We start from the raw sequence: 16,935 nt of genomic DNA, 5'->3' as shown, positions 1-16,935 counted from the left end.
AAAAAACTTAGCCAGGCATGGTAATGCGTATTTGTGGTCCTAGCTACCCAGGAAGCTAAGGTTGGAGGGTCACTGGAGCCTAGGAGACGTTGCAGTGAGCCATATTTGTGCCACTGCACTCCAGCCTAGGTGACAGAGTGAGATCCCGTCTCAAAAAATAAAAAATTTGGCTGGGTGCAGTGGCTCACACCTATGATCCCAGCACTTTGGGAGGCCAAGGCAGGTGGATCACCTGAGATCAGGAATTTGAGACCAGCCTGGCCAACATGGTGAAACCCCGTCTCTACTAAAAATACAAATATTAGCTGGGTGTGGTGGCACACCCCTGTAATCCCAGCCTCTTGGGAGGCTGAGGCACGGGGATCGCTTGAACCCAGGAGGCAGAGGTTGCAGTGAGCTGAGATCACACCATTGCACTCCAGCCTGGGCAATAAGAGCAAAACTCTGTCTAAAAGAAAAAAAAAATTATTCTTTGAGAGTTTCCTGAGATTCCATCGTTTCTTTCATTTCCACCTTTCTTAAGCTATAACTTCTTCAGTCATTGCATTTAATATAGAAATGGTTTTACATTAGCCGGGCATGGTGGCTCATGCCTGTAATCCCAGCACTTTGGGAGGCTGAGGCAGGTGGATCACCTGAAGTCGGGAGTTCGAGACCAGCTTGACCAACATGGTGAAACCCCGTCTCTACTAAAAATACAAAAATTAGCCGTGCATGGTGGCTGGCACCTGTAGTCCCACCTATATGGAGGCCCTGAGGCAGGAGAACTGCTTGAACCTGGGAGGCAGAGGTTGCAGTGAGCCGAGATCGCGCCATTGCACTCCAGCCTGGGCGACAGAGCGAGACTCCATCTCAAAAAAAAAGAAAAAGAAAAAGAAATGGTTTTACATTTTAAAACTTTTTTTAGGATTTTTTATAGTATAGGTCTGCTGATAATGCATTCTCTCAGGTTTGTCTCAGGTATGTCTGAAATTATCTTCATTTTGCCTTCATTTGAATATAAGTATATTTGTGTGTAGGTGTATGAGAGAGAGACAAAAAATTGTATGCTTTCTCCCTAAGGTTGAGAACAAGGCAGGAATGTTCATTCTCATCAATTCTATGTTCTGGAATCTTAGCCAGCATAATACAGCAATGAAAAGAAATAAAAGGACTGGGCGCAGTAGCTCATGCCTGTAATCCTAGCACTTTGGTAAGCCAAGGCGGGTGGATTGCTTGAGCCAAGAATTGGAGACCAGCCTGGGCAACATGGCGCAACTGTGTCTCTACAAAAAAATAGAAAAATTAGCCGAGCATGGCAGTGTGCACCTGTAGTCCCAGCTACTCACGAGGCTGAGGTGGGAGGATCACCTGAGCCTGGGGAGGTCAAGGCTGCAGTGAGCCATGATTATACCACTGCCCTCCAGTCTGGGTAATAGAGTAAGATCCTATCTCAAAAAAAAAAAAAAGAAAAGGAAGAAGTAAAAAATAAAAACTTCACCTATTCAAAAATGATATAATTTTCTATATAGAAAATCACAAGAATAACACATAAAATCCATCCATTTCTTTGTGTTTTTTTTGTTTTGTTTTGTTTTGTTTTGTGAAACAGTTTCACTCTTGTTGCCCAGACTGGAGTGCAATGGTGCTATCTTGGCTTACTGCAACATCTGCCTCCTGGGTTCAAGCGAGCCTCCTGCCTCAGCCTCCTGAGTAGCTGGGACTACAGGCGTGCACCACCATCCCAGCTAATTTTGTATTTTTAGTAAAGACCGGGTTTTACCATGTTGGTCAGGCTGGTCTTGAACTCCTGACCTCAGGTGGTCCACCCGCCTCGGCCTCCCAAAGTGCTGGGGTTATAGGCGTGAGCCACTGCGCCCGGCCAGAATCCATCTATTTCTATATTTAAGCAATGAAAACTGGAAAGTAAAATTTAAAAACTATACCATTCGCAATAGCTCCTCTGAAACAAAATACTTTGGTATAAATCTACAACATGAGCAAGATTTGTATGCAAATTGCTACTGAAAGAAATCATAGGCTGGGCATGGTGACTCACACCTGTAATCCCAGCACTTTGGGAGGCCAGGGCAGGCAGATCACCTGAGGTCAGGAGTTTGAGACCAGCCTGGCCAAATTGTGAAACCCTGTCTCTACTAAAAATAAAAAATTAGCCAGGCATGATGGCAGGCACCTGTAAACTCCAGCTACTCAGGAGGCTGAGGGAGGAGAATCACTTGAACCTGGGAGGTGAAGATTGCAGTGAGCTAAGATTGTGCCACTGCACTAGCCTGGGTGACAGAGCGAGACTCCATGTCAAAAAAAAAAAAAAAGAAAAGAAATCATAGATCTTGGCCAGGTATGGTGGCTCACGCCTGTAATCCCAGCACTTTGGGAGGTCAGGTCGGCGGATCACTTGAGGTCAGGAGTTTGAGACCAGCCTGACCAACCTGGCGAAACCTCACCTCTACTAAAAATACAAAAAAAAATTAGCTGGGTGTGGTTGCACACACCTGTAATCCCAGCTGGAAAATAGCTTGAACCTGAGAGGAGAGGTTGCAGTGAGCCCATATAGTGCCACTGTACTCCAGCCTGGGCAACAGAGTGAGACTCTGTCTCAAAAAAAAAAGAAAGAAAGAAATCATAGATCTAAATAAGTGGAGACACATACCATGTTCATTGATTGGAAGAGTTAATGTAGTAAAGCTATAACTTCTCCTGTAATTAATGTGTAGGTTTAACTCACCTCTAGTCAAAATCTCAGCAGGATTTTTTGTAGATATAGATGAGTCAATTTTAAAATTTATATGGATGGACAAAGAAAGTAGAATAGCAAAATCGATTTTTAACAAGAAAAGTTGGAGGGTTCAACTACCTGATTTTAAAATGTACTGTGAAGCTTCAATAATGTAGACAGTAAGATAGTGGCAAAAAGATACACACTTAGATCAATGGAACAGAATATAGAATGCAGATATAAGACCACATCACTATGGCCATTTGATCTTTAACAAAGGTGCAAATGGAAAAACGATAGTTTTCCAACAAATGGTATTGAAAAAACTGGCCAGCCGTATACAAAAAAACTGAACATCAGGCCAGGTGCGGTGGCTCCCACCTGTAATCCTAGCACTTTGGGAGGCCGAGGCAGGTGGATCACCTGAGGTTAGGGGTTTGAGACCAGCCTAGTCAACATGGCGAAACCCCATCTCTGCTAAAACTACAAAAATTAGCCAAGTGTGGTGGTGCATGCCTGTAATCCCAGCTACTCGGGAGCCTGAGGCAGGAGAATCTCTTGAACCCAGGAGGCAGAGCTTGCAATGAGCCAAGATCATGCCACTGCACTCCAGCCTGGGATGACAGAGAGAGACTCTGTCTCAAAAAAAAACAAAAACAAAACACTGAACCTCAAGTGACCTCACTCCTTTACAAAGATTAACTCAAATTGAGTCACATGTATATAGATAAAGCTTAAAACTATAGTACTTTTAGAAGAAAACATAGGAGAAAATCTTTGTGGGCTGGAGTTAGGTAAAGAGTTCCTAGAAATGACCCCAGAATCATGACCCATAGAAGAAAAAATTCATCAAAACTAAGAACTTTCCCTCTACCACAGATAACAGTCAAGAGAAAAGACAAGCTACAGGCTGGGAGAAAATATTTACAAATCACATAGCTAAGAAAGGTTTTTTTAATCTATCATATATAAAGAACCCTCAAAACTCAACAGTAAGGAAACAAAGAACCCAAGCCAGTGACCTGACATGTTTCTTTAAATGTCTGGGTCAAAAAAAGAAATGAATCTCTGTCTCTTTAAATCTGCCAGAGCAGGTCAAAGAAAGGCAGGCATCTGTGCTGGTCCCTCAGGGAATCACTAACACCAACCAAGATGGACAACCTCAAATTTTTGGAGGGCAATGTTCTTACTGCCCACCTTGGCACTAACGAGCTGCTCCAGGAAGGCAAGCTGTGGTTTTCATGACTGCTGCAGGACTGAGGAATGGTAGATGTAGTGGGTTCACACATGCTGCTGTCTGAACCAAATTTTAGCAGCCTCTCCCTTCATGAAGCACTCTCCTGGCTGCTGTAAGTATCTGATCAGGTTTCAAAGTTCCAAAATAGTTTATCCTGATAGTCTTTTTCCAGTTTAATTATTGTTTTTAGGGAAGGGTAGACCTCTGATGCTTCCTACTCTGCTATTTTCTGTGATGTTTCCTTCTACTGTGGTTTTTACTGTTATCTCTTTGTATAGTTTTGTTTGTGGTTGCTCTAGTGACTACAAAATATATATTAAGTTTTCTTTTTTTTTTTTTGAGATGAAGTTTCACCCTATTGCCCAGGCTGGAGTGTAGTGGTGCAACCTCATCTCACTGCAACCTCCACCTCCCAGGTTCAAGCGATTCTCCTGCCTCAGCCTCCTGAGTAGCTGGGATTACAGGTGCCCTCCCTGACACCTGGCTAATTTTTGTATTTTTAGTAGAGACAGGGTTTCACTATATTGGCCAGGCTGGTCTCGAACTCCTGACCTCAAGTGATCCACCTGCCTCGGCCTCCCAAAGTGTTGGGATTACAGGCATGAGCCATCACACCCAGCCTAAGTTTTCACTATCTACCTAGAATTTATACTTTACCACATCAAGTTCATTGTAGAACCATACTGCCATATAGGTCCCTTTATTCTCTACTATTTATGTTGTAGTTATTTGATTTTTCTTCTTTTTTCTTTTCTTTTTTTTTTTTTTTTTTGACAAGGTCTTGTTCTGCCGCCCACACTGGAGTGCAGGGTCGTGATCTCAGCTCACTGCAACCTCTGCCTCCCGGGTTCAAGATTCTCCCGTGTCATCCTCCCAAGTAGCCTGGATTACAGGCACATGCCACCACGCTTGGCTAATTTTATTATTATTTTGTAATCAAGACTAGTCACTATGTTGCCCAGGCTGGTCTTGAACTTCTGGGCTGAAGCAATCCTCCCACGTTGGCCTCCAAAAATGTTGGGATTGCAAGCATGAGCCTGCACCTGGCTTGTAGTTATTTTATACATTACATCTACATACGCTTAAAACCTCATCCAGCCAGGCACGGTGGCTCACGCCTGTAATCCCAGCACTTTGGGAGGCCAAGGCAGGTAGATCATGAGGTCAGGAGATCGAGACCATCCTGGCTAACACGGTGAAACCCCGTCTCTACTAAAAGTACAAAAAATTAGCTGGGTGTGGTGGTGGGTGCCTGTAGTCCCAGCTACTCAGGAGGCTGAGGCAGGAGAATGGCGTGAACCCGGGAGGCGGAGCTTGAAGTGAGCCGAGATGGCGCCACTGCACTCCAGCCTGGGCAACAGAGAGACTCCATCTCAATCAATCAATCAATAAATCCTCATCCAGCCAGGTGTGGTGACTCACACCTGTAATCCCAGCGCTTTGGAAGGCCGCAGCGGGAGCAGGAAGAACACTGGAACCCAGGAGTTTGAGATCAGCCTGGGCAACATAGTAAGACCCTGTCTCTACAAAAAATTTTTTTTAATTAGCCTAGCATGCTGGTGCGTGGTAGTACATGCCTACAGTCCCAGCTACTTGGGGCGGGGGCACCAGTAAGTGGGAGGATCCCTTAAGTCCGGGAGGATCCCTTAAGTCCAGGAGGTCAAGGCTGCAGTAAGAGCTAAGAGTGTACCACTGCACACCAGCCTGGGCAACCAAATGTGACCCTGTCTCAAAACCTACCTCATCCAACAATGTAACAATTTTGCTTTCAACCATCAAGTTCTTTTAAAGAACTCAAGGTGAGAGGCTGAATGCAGTGGCTCATGCCTGCAATCCCAGCACTTTGGGAGGCTGACGCAAGAGGATTGCTTAAAGTCAGGAGTTCAAGACCAGCGTGAGTAACAAATCATAGACAGTGTCTCTACCAAAAAAAAATAGCTGGGCATGGTGGATGGTAGCACATGCCTGTGGTCCCAGCTACTCCAGACATAGGAGGATCACTTGAGCCCGGGAGTTTGAGGCTGCAGTGAGCTATAATCATACCACTATGCTGTAGCCTGAGCAACAGAATGAGACCCTGTCTCTTAAAAAAAAAAAAAAATCAAGATGAGAAGAATAGTCATTTATGTTTACCTGGATATTTAGCGTTTTCCTTGCTCTTCATGCTTTCCTGGTGTTTCAAGATTCCTTCTATATCATGTCTCTTCCATCTGAACAACTTCCTAAAGCAGATACTTTAGAGCAAGTGTGTTGACAACAGAGTCTCTTAATTTCTCTTCATATGAGAATGTCTTTATTTTGCCTTCCTTAGAATATTATCACTTGAGGCCGGGTGCAGTGTGGCTTATGCCTGTAATCCCAGCACTTTGGGAGGCCGAGGTGGGTGGATCACCTGAGGTCAGGAGTTTGAGACCAGCCTGGCCAACATGTTGAAACCCCGTCTCTACTAAAATACAAAAATTAGCTGGGCTGGTGGCGTGCACCTGTAATCCCAGCTACTTGGGAAGCTGAGGCAGGAGAATTGCTTGAACCCAGGAGGCGGAGGTTGCAGGGAGACAAGATGACACCACTGCACTCCAGCTGGGGCGACAGACCGAGACTGCATCTCAAAAAATATATGTATTATCACTTGATACAAAATTCTGGGTTTTAGTTCTTACAGCACTTCAAAATGTCTACTTCCTCCTGTCGTTCATAATTTGATGAGACATCTGCAATTATTCAGATATCTCAAATAATGCATTATGTTTCTCTAGCTGCTTTCAATAATTTTTTTTCTGTATTGTAATTATGATATGTCTAGGCATGGATTTCTCAGGTTTTATTCTGTTTGGTATTCACCAGGCATCTTAAATCTGTAGGTTTATGTCTTTGATCAAATTTGGGGTGTGTTCAGCCATCATGTCTTCAAATATTTATCTGTACCACACATTTTCTTTTGTGATGTTAATCACAGGAATGTTAGGCCTTCTGGTGTGGTCCCACAGATTCCTGAAGTTCTACTTATATTTTAAGTTTTTGTTTTTTCTGCTGTTCAGAATGAGCAGTTGATTGAATTGCATAAATAGTATCCACCTCCTTTTTTTTTTTTTTTTTTTTGAGACACAGTCTTGTTTTGTTGCCGAGGAGTGCAGAGGCATGATTTCAGCTCACTGCAACCTCCAGCTCAAGCTCCTGGTTCAAGCGATCCTTCCACCTCAGCCTCCTGAGTCACTGGGACTATAGGCACACCACCACACCCAGCTAATTTTCTGTATTTTTAGTAAGACAGGGTTCTCACCATGTCAGCCAGGCTGGTCTCCAGCTTCTGGCCTCAAGTAATCCACCTGCCTCGGCCTCCCAAAGTGCTGGGATTACAGAAGCGACACCACCGTGCAGGGCCAGTATCAACCTATCTTCAAGTTCACTGATTTTTTTTCTCTGACATCTTCACTCTGCTATTGAGACTATCCATTGAGTTTTTTATTTTGGTTATTTTTCCATTATAAAATTTCTTTTTGATACTTTATATCTTCAATTTCTTTGTTGCGACCTATCTTTCATTTCATGAGTGTTCATCCTTATTTGGAGCATTTTTTTTTTTGAGACGGAGTCTCACTCTGTTGCCCAGGCTGGAGTGCAGTGGCGCAATCTCTGCTAGCTGCAAGCTCCGCCTCCTGGGTTTACACCATTCTCCTGCCTCAGCCTCCTGAGTAGCTGGAACTACAGGTGCCCACCACCACGCCTGGCTAATTCTTTGTATTTTTAGTAGAGGTAGAGTTTCACCGTGTTAGCCAGGATGGTCTCGATCTTCTGACCTCGTGATCTGCCCACCTCGGCCTCCCAAAGTGCTGGGATTACAGGCCTGAGCCACCATGCCCAGCCTGGAGCATTTTTATAATGGCTACTTTTTTTTTTTTTTTTTTTTGAGACGGAGTCTTGCCCCGTTGCCCAGGCTGGGGTGCATTGGCGCTATCTTGGCACACTGCAGCCTCCGCCACTGCCTCCCGGGTTCAAGCGATTGTCCCGCCTCAGCCTCCCGAGTAGCTGGGACTACAGGTGCCCGCCACCACGCCTGGGTAATTTTTTTGTGTTTTTAGTAGAGACGGGGTTTCACCACATTGGCCAGGCTGGTCTCGAACTCCTTACCTTGTGATCTGCCCGCCTCAGCCTCCCAAAGTGCTGGGATTACAGGCGTGAGCCACCGCACCCAGCCTATAATGGCTACTTTCAAGTTTTTGTCAGAAAATTCTAGCATCTATGTCATATCAATACTGACTTTTTCTATGTCGACATTTTCCGTTTTTGTTTTTTTGTTGTTGTTTGTTTGTTTTTTGTATACTAAGTTATTTTGGATTGTATCCTGGACATTTTGAATAATACATTATGAGACTCTGGATTTTTTTTTTTTTTTTTTTTTTTTGGAGACGGAGTCTCTCTGTCACCCAGGCTGGAGTGAGTGCAGTGGTGCGATCTCGGCTCACTACACCACCCAGGTTCAAGCGACTGTCCTGCCTCAGACTCCCAGGTAGCTAGGACTACAGGCGTGTGCTACCATGCCCGGCTAATTTTTGTATTTTTAGTAGAGACGGGGTTTCATTATGTTGACCAGGCTGGTCTCGAACTCCTGACCTCAGGTGATCTGCCTACCTTGGCTTCCCAAAGTGCTGGGATTACAGGTGTGAGCCACCGTGCCCAGCCGAGATTCTGGATCTTATGGAGAATTTTGACCTTGTTTTGGCAAGCATTAAACCCGGTTGGGTTCAGGCCACAAGTTCCAACCAGGGTTTTTTGATTTCAATGTCAGTTTCAAAGCCTTTTCCTTTCTAGGCAGATCTCTTTGTAGGCTGTGGTCTTTTCCTTAGTTCAGTTCTCAAAGTCTTTGGTATGCTCCTTAGGATTAGATCCACATAGATACAGTTTGGAGGGGGAGCCCAGCAGTTCATAAGCAACTTAATGGGGTCACTTGCCCAATCTCCTCCCTCTCTGTGATGTCCCCAGTACTGTCCTGTTCCCTGGGGTTCCCTATTTAGTTCTCTGACCAGAAAGTGAGACTTTACTTATCCAACTCTGCCAATATCTCATAACTACATCTGAATCCAGGACAAGGTGGCAAAAGGACACAGAGAGAAAACGAGCAACAGAGATTCAACCCATCTTCTTGGGACCCCATGCTTTATTAATTTATATATTTATGAGATGGAGTCTCACTCTGTCACCCAGGCTGGAGTGCAGTGGCACAATCTTGGCTCACTGCAACCTCTGTCGCCTGGGTTCAAGTGATTCTCCTGCCTCAGCCTCCTGGAGTAGCTAGGATTACAGGTATGCACCACCACACCCCACTAATTTTTGTATTTTAATAGAGATGGGGCTTCACCATTTTGGCCAAGCTGGTCTCGAACTCCTGACCTCAAAGTGATCCACCCGCCTCGGCCTCCCAAAGTGCTGGGATTACAGGCATGAGCCACCGTGCCCAGCCCCGTGCTTTGTTATTTTATTTACAATTGGAGAGGAAGGTTTGCCTGTCAGTTTTAGGTGCATACTGGCTCTTATTGCCACCTCCGTTGCTACCAGGAAACTCCTTTTCTACATCCTGAGCCTGAACTAGAGGGACTTCTCCTAGAGCTCTCTGTCTGTGCTCAGCTCCTTCCAAGTTTTGGGCTACCTTGAGTCCAGCCTGCAGACAACTAGAGACAAAAAAAATGGAGCTGGGTGTGCTGGCAGAGGCCTGTAGTCCCAGTTACTCAGGAGGCTGAGGTGGGAGGATTGCTTGAGGCTAGGAGTTCAAGACCAGCATGGACAACACAGTGAGAATCCTGTCTCTTACAAAATAAGTTTTTTTTAAATGGTCACCAGGTTTAATGGTACTTCAAATTTACATCTTCTCCCCTAATCTACCTGTTATTATTTACTTTTCAGGATCTTGAAGTAGCTGCTTCATGCATCCTGACCAGGTTTTATAGCTGCCTTCCGTGGGAGGGAGATGGGAGAGTATATGTAGTACATCTTCCTCAAAACTGGGACCTCTCTGGTTGCTTTTAGGGTTTTTTTCTCTTTAACTTTGGTTTTCTTCAGTTTGACCATGGTGTGCCTATGTGTAGTTTTCTTTGTATTTTTCTTGGTTGAGATTCACTCAGTTTCTTGAAATGTACATTAATGACATTCATCGATTTGGGGAAATTCTCTGTCATTATCCCTTCAAAGATTTATTTTGCTTCCTTCTCACCTTTTGAGACTCTAATGATTATGCATGTGCTATTCCTTTGATACTGTCCTCCATTTCTCTTATGCTTTATTCTTTCTTTTATTCTACATGTTTTCTCTCTGTGCTCCAGTTTATATAATTTTATTCATCCATCTTTGAATTATCTGAATCTTTTGCTGTGCTTAGTCTTTTTTTTTTTTTTTTTTTTGCCTTAAACTAAAAAATCCTAAATATACCTTAAAATAAAAAATATTAAACTTGGCCAGGCACAGTGACTCACGCCTGTAATTCTAGCACTTTGGGAGGCCAAGGTGGACAGATCACTTGAGGTCAGGAGTTTGAAACCAGCCAGGCCAACATGGTGAAACCCCGTCTCTACTAAAAATACAAAAAAATTAGCTATGCGAGGTGGCGGGCACCTGTAATCCCAGCTACTCAGGAGGCTGAGGCAGGAGAATCACTTGAAACCAGGAGGCAGAGTTTGCAGTGAGCTGAGGTCACGCCACTGCACTCCATCCTGGGCGACAGAGCGAGACTGGGTTTCAAAAAAAAAAATTGTTCATCTCATTATATATTTTTTTATTTCTCCTGTTTGAAATAAGTGATGGAACTGGAAGCATAAATAACTATTATTAACTGTATCATTTTTTTTTCCAAAAAGGGTTTTTAAAATATTCTATTATTAGTTGAAGCCTCTCCATTTTCTAATCTGGGATAAGACTTTAAAAGGAACAAATAATAGAAGAGGGAGTATATTTTTCTTCCCTCTATAGTAGCTGACTAGCTCCTCTACGAATAAGGAAGATTATACTGTTCATTCATTCAGCTTTTTAACAAATATTTATTGACTGCCTACCATGCGACAAGTTGAAGATTTTTTTTTCCTCTTTTGAGACGGTCTTGCTCTGTCGCCCAGGCTGGAGTGCAGTGGCACAATCATGGCTCACTGCAGCCTCGACCTCCCTGGGCTCAGGTCATCCTCCCACCTCAGCGTCTCAAGTAGCTGGGACCACAGGTGTCCACTACCAACCTGGCTAACTTTTGTATTTTTTGTAGATATGGGGTTTCACCATGTTGCCCAGGCTGGTCTTGAACTTCTGGGCTCAAGCAATTCACCTACCTCGGCCTCCCAAAGTGCTAGGATTACAGGTGTGAGCCACAGTGCCTGCCCAAGTTGAAGGTATCTAAACTTGGTTAAATGACAATGCATTCTACCACTTAACAGAGTTTGCCCCAAATCCATTTAATATCGTACTTGGAGTTGTATACCAATTCCCCTGCCTCCAAGAGTTCAGCAGGAGAGACTAGGTAGTCTTAGGTAGTCTGGCTTCACTTGGCATTCCTTTCTTCCTCATTTCATTTTATTCATAACTAGAGGTTTTTTTTTTTTTTTTTTTTTGGAGACAGTGTCTCGCTCTGTCACACAGGCTGGAGTGCAGTGGTGCAGTCATGGCTCACTGCAGCCTCAAACTCCTGGGCTCCAGGAATCCTTCTGCTTCAACCTCCTGAGTAGCTAGGACTACAGGTGCATGCCACCATACCTGGCTAATTTTTACAGTTTTTTTGTGGAGATGGGGTCTCGCTTTGTTGCCCAGGTTTGTCTTGAACCTTCCCGGCTTCAAGCAGTCCTCCCACCTCCGTCTCCCAGGGTACTGGGATTACAGGCAAAAGCCACCACACTTGGCACCAGAAAAAGTTTTATCAAACATGTATTAAGTATGTGCCAGGCAATTTACTGAGCACTAGGAGATACAAAGACCACTAAAACATAATCCCTAGCCTTAATGGATACATTTCAGTAGGACATAAACATAAATAGGTACCACAAGGTATTAGAAATATGATAGAAATAAATATATGGTACAGGGGAGGCAGAGTAGAAGTAGTCACTTCTACCATAGGCAAAAAGGTTTACTAGGGGAGATTAAAACTGACAATGAGTCTTATAATGTGCGTAGAAGTTGCCTGGAGAGGATGGGATAGGAGAAAAAATTATTTTCCAGCAAAATATCATGTAATTTATTTAAAATACAAAAATAGCCCAGTGAGACTTTTGGTATAAAACTTGAAGGAAATCTTTATTTTTCTAATTTATCTCTTCCCCCTAATTTTAAAAAATCTTTAAAGGTTATCAACTGGCAAACATCTCTTCACATTCCACCACAAGCTAAACTCAGTCCTGAAGCTTCTGATCTTATTATTAAACTTTGCCGAGGACCCGAAGATCGCTTAGGCAAGAATGGTGCTGATGAAATAAAAGCTCATCCATTTTTTAAAACAATTGATTTCTCCAGTGACCTGAGACAGCAATCTGCTTCATACATTCCTAAAATCACACACCCAACAGATACATCAAATTTTGATCCTGTTGATCCTGATAAGTTATGGAGTGATGATAACGAGGAAGAAAATGTAAATGACACTCTCAATGGATGGTATAAAAATGGAAAGCATCCTGAACATGCATTCTATGAATTTACCTTCCGAAGGTTTTTTGATGACAATGGCTACCCATATAATTATCCGAAGCCTATTGAATATGAATACATTAATTCACAAGGCTCAGAGCAGCAGTCGGATGAAGATGATCAAAACACAGGCTCAGAGATTAAAAATCGCGATCTAGTATATGTTTAACACACTAGTAAATAAATGTAATGAGGATTTGCAAAAGGGCCTGAAATGCGAGGTGTTTTGAGGTTCTGAGAGTAAAATTATGCAAATATGACAGAGCTATATATGTGTGCTCTGTGTACAATATTTTATTTTCCTAAATTATGGGAAATCCTTTTAAAATGTTAATTTATTCCAGCCATTTAAATCAGTATTTAGAAAAAAATTGTTATAAGGAAAGTAAATTATGAACTGAATATTATAGTCAGTTCTTGGTACTTAAAGTACTTAAAATAAGTAGTGCTTTGTTTAAAAGGAGAAACCTGGTATCTATTTGTATATATGCTAAATAATTTTAAAAGACAAAAGTTTTTGAAATTTTTTTGAAAGACAGTTTTAGTTTTATCTTGCTTTAACCAAATATGAAACATACCCCGTATTTACAGAGCTCTTTTTTCCCCTCATAACCTTGTTTTTGGTACAAAATAAGCTAGAGAAATTAAGCCATCGTGTTGGTGAGTGTTCCTAGGCTAATGATAATCTGTATAATTCACATCCTGAAACTAAGGAATACAGGGTTGAAAAAATATTAATATGTTTTGTCAGAAGGAAAAATAATGCATTTATCTTCCCCCCACCCCACCCCGTGGAATATTTAATCTATTTAATCTTCTTGCATTTATTTCTCAAGAATTACTGGCTTTAAAAGAAGCCAAAGCACTACTAGCTTTTTTTCCATATTGGTATTTTTGATGCTGCTTCCAATTTTAAAAGGGAACAAAGCTGCCATAAATCAAAATTTTCAATACTAAAAGTAAAATATTTCTCACCATCCTAAGCAGAGAATTATTTTAATTTTCATATACTTTTCCTGTATAGTAACTATTTTGATTATATCATCAATGTTACCTGTTTCCTCTTTCAGAACAGTGCTGCATATACAGATTGTTATTGGCAAAGGAAAATCTGGCTATCTGGCAATATTTTACCTAAAGGCAGATTAATTGGTGAAAAAATTAACTCTTAAGATGGCCATTAATAATTAGGAAAGTTTACAGAGTGGTCTTAGTAGAAAATTCAAGTCCTCCTAATTTATTTAAGGTTAAATAATGTGTTCAACATGCCTATTATGTATAATGCTTAGGTTCTAAGGAAGATTAAGGTTTCATACCAAAATACATGTAGCTTATCTTTTAGGAAGGGGAAAAAGGCTCTGTTTTGACCATAGTAAAATTTGTATTGTATTTTATTTCCTTTTCTTAAGCTCCACTGATAAGGGATTGTTTTTATCAAAAGTTACTATTTGTAGATTGGAGGCATAATTTTAAAGATTTTCATACTTTTAGCTTTCTTCGCATAAAAGCTAATTGAAACCGTGTATGTAGCAAAATTAAAGGCAGAGCTGTTGCAGTTGAATTGGAGAGTCAGGGCAAAGAACACTTATTAGCCCACACTTCCCACCTTTCTACAGGTGGTCCTTTCAGAGCTCAGCCTGAAAACCTACTACTGTGTTATCGTGGGTCTTTTGGGGTTAGTGGTTCTTTTGAGAATCTGAAGGAAGCTGTGGACTCTTCCCAGAAAAAAAAAACAAAAAAAAATCAACACATACACATACAATGTTGGATGCAGTTTCAAGGGATTTTGGACATATTGAAACCTATCACAGGCTCTAGGTTATGGACATCTGTCCCATGAGAAAATTGATACATTAAACTAAGAACTTTGTTTTTAACTTACCAATCACTACTCAGCGCATCTTATATAAGCTGATAGTTTGTGATGGAAAAGGTCTGTAGCATGTGATATAAGGTGACCTTATGAATGCCTCTCTTGCTGGTACATTAAGTTGTTTTAAATATATCATTTGGAGGGGACTGAAATGTTGGGCTCATTACAAGCTTGATACAGAAATATTTCTGAAGGATTTCTAATCAGAATTGTAAAACAATGTACTATCATGAAATGGCAGTCTTCACCTCATGCTTCATGGAACATTTGGTTAGTCCCATAAAATCCTATGCAAAACATAGTAGTTCAAGAATTTTTAGGTGGGTACTCACATTTATAAGGTATTCCTCTTACTCTTTGGGCTTTTTCAGTGTGATTTATTTAAATTTTCATTTAGTTGTTTTACTTTTGGACTAAGGTGCAATACAGTAGAAAATAACTTTGTTACATTTATGTTGTAGGAAAACTAAGGTGCTGTCTCCTCCCCCTTCCCTTCCCACAAAATCGTATTCCCCCTATTGCTGAAATGTAACAGACACTACAAATTTTGTATTCTTTTTTTGTTTTTTGTTTTGAGACAGGGTCTCACTCTGTCACCCAGGCTGGAGGGCAGTGGCGCTTCACAGCTGACTGCATCCTCAACCTTGGGGGCTCATGCCAGTCTTCCCGCCTCAACCTCCCAAGTAGCTGGGCATCCGCCACCAAGCCCAGCTAATTTTTGTATCTTTAGTAGAGATGGGGTTTCGCCATGTTGCCCAGGTTGGTGTGGAATTCCTGGGCTCCAGTTATATGCCCACCTCAGCCTCCCAAAGTGCTGGGATTACAGACGTGACCCACCATGCCTGGCGCAAATATGTATTCTTTTAAAATTTTCTCTGATACTATAAGCTTTTTGCATTTATCTGAAGCAGTATATATGCCTTTGGTATCAGCAATTTTAACAGTTTGGATATACTTATCAGCTATCTTATTCCAAAACTACATCTACTTCTTCCAGTATAGAATCTGGTGCTTCCTGACCAAAAAGATGAGAAAAACAATGTTAAAAATATAGATGCTTTCCATTGAAATGGAGTGAAAACATTGGTTCTGTATGTTTTCTTTTAAAGTAATTTTCTTATTAAAAACTTGCTGTCTTTATTATACTTACCCTTTTTATGCATATCAATAGTATTTATAAAATGTGTTCTATAATTATGTAATTGTAGATACTGTTATGTATTGTCCAGTGACATCATAAGGCAGGCCCTACTGCTGTATCTTTTCTACCTTCTTATTTGTAATAGAAACTATAGAATGTATGACTAAAAAGTCACTTTGAGATTGACTTTTTAAAAAAGTTATTACCTTCTGCTGTTGCAAAGTGCAAAACTGTGAGTGGAATTGTTTTATTCTGACTTAATGTGTTAGGAATTAGAGAATACAGTGGGAGGATTTTTAGACATTGCTGCTGCTGTTACCCAAGGTATTTTAGATAAAAAAAATTTTAATAAACATCCCTTTGGTATTTAAAGTGGAACATTTAGCCTGTTCATTTTAATCTAAAGCAAAAAGTAATTTGGGTCAAAATATTGGTATATTTGTAAAGCGCCTTAATATATCCCTTTGTGGAAGGCACTACACAGTTTACTTTTATATTGTATTGTGTATATAAGTATTTTGTATTAAAATTGAATCAGTGGCAACATTAAAGTTTTATAAAATCATGCTTTGTTAGAAAAGGAATTACAGCTTTGCAATATAACTAATTGTTTCGCATCATTCTGAATGTAATAGATATGAATAATCAGCCTGTGTTTTTAATGAACTTATTTGTATTTTCCCAATCATTTTCTCTAGTGTAATGTTTGCTGGGATAATAAAAAAAAATTCAAATCTTTCAGTTATGTGTGGAAAGCTAATTTTTACACTGCTTAACTATGTTGTTTTCTAATTCAAAAATTTATGTAAATCTTTTTATTCTCTGAGAAAGTTATGATTAAAATTTTGATGCTTTGGAATTAAAATAACTAATGATAGTACTTAGGTTAAGGCAAACTGAGTATCATGTAAATGTCCAATGTTTTCAATTAAATGTTTTCATTTTGTCCAATATAAGTACAATATTTCCTGTTAAAGGCTTCCATTAGATTACAGGTTTAGAATTTAATGATTAAATTCTACATTTAGTACCATTTGATTATGGTATATAATTTTTTAAATGTAAAATTGTTGGTTAATCTGTTTTCCTTTATAATCCTTTTTGTTTGTTTTATTTCTTAGAGATGGTCTTGCTTTGTCACCCAGGCTGGAGTGCAGTGGCACGATCAAAGCTCACTTTAACCTTGAACTCTGGGCTCAAGCTGTCCTCCTGCCTTTGTCTCCCAAGTAGCTAGGACTACAGGAGTGTGCCACCACACACAGCTAATTTTTTATTTTTATGTTTGTAGAGATGGCGTCTTGCTAAGTTGCCCAGTC

At 41.0% G+C, this 16,935-nt stretch overlaps 1 protein-coding gene across 4 annotated transcripts in view; it reads left to right on the top strand.

Moving 5' to 3' along the window:
* LATS1 (large tumor suppressor kinase 1) overlaps positions 1-16,360 on the top strand; it is a 66,129-nt gene extending 49,769 nt beyond the window's left edge. For 2 of the 4 annotated variants that reach the window (XM_054491985.2, XM_063667103.1), the window contains one exon: positions 12,265-16,360. In XM_054491985.2, coding sequence (XP_054347960.1) covers positions 12,265-12,774 — 510 coding nt within the window. In that variant the 3' untranslated portion in view covers positions 12,775-16,360. Of the gene's footprint in view, positions 1-5,357; positions 5,463-11,193; positions 11,314-12,264 lie in introns of those variants that run through there. The other 2 variants (XM_063667105.1, XM_063667102.1) reach the window with 2 other exon arrangements.
* The last annotated feature ends 575 nt before the right edge of the window (positions 16,361-16,935 follow it).

The sequence above is a fragment of the Pongo pygmaeus genome, chromosome 5 (assembly GCF_028885625.2).
Source record: "Pongo pygmaeus isolate AG05252 chromosome 5, NHGRI_mPonPyg2-v2.0_pri, whole genome shotgun sequence".
Lineage (NCBI taxonomy): Eukaryota > Metazoa > Chordata > Mammalia > Primates > Hominidae > Pongo > Pongo pygmaeus.
The sequence above is the reverse complement of the archived record's forward strand: the minus strand, read 5'-3'. Positions and strand labels throughout refer to the sequence as shown.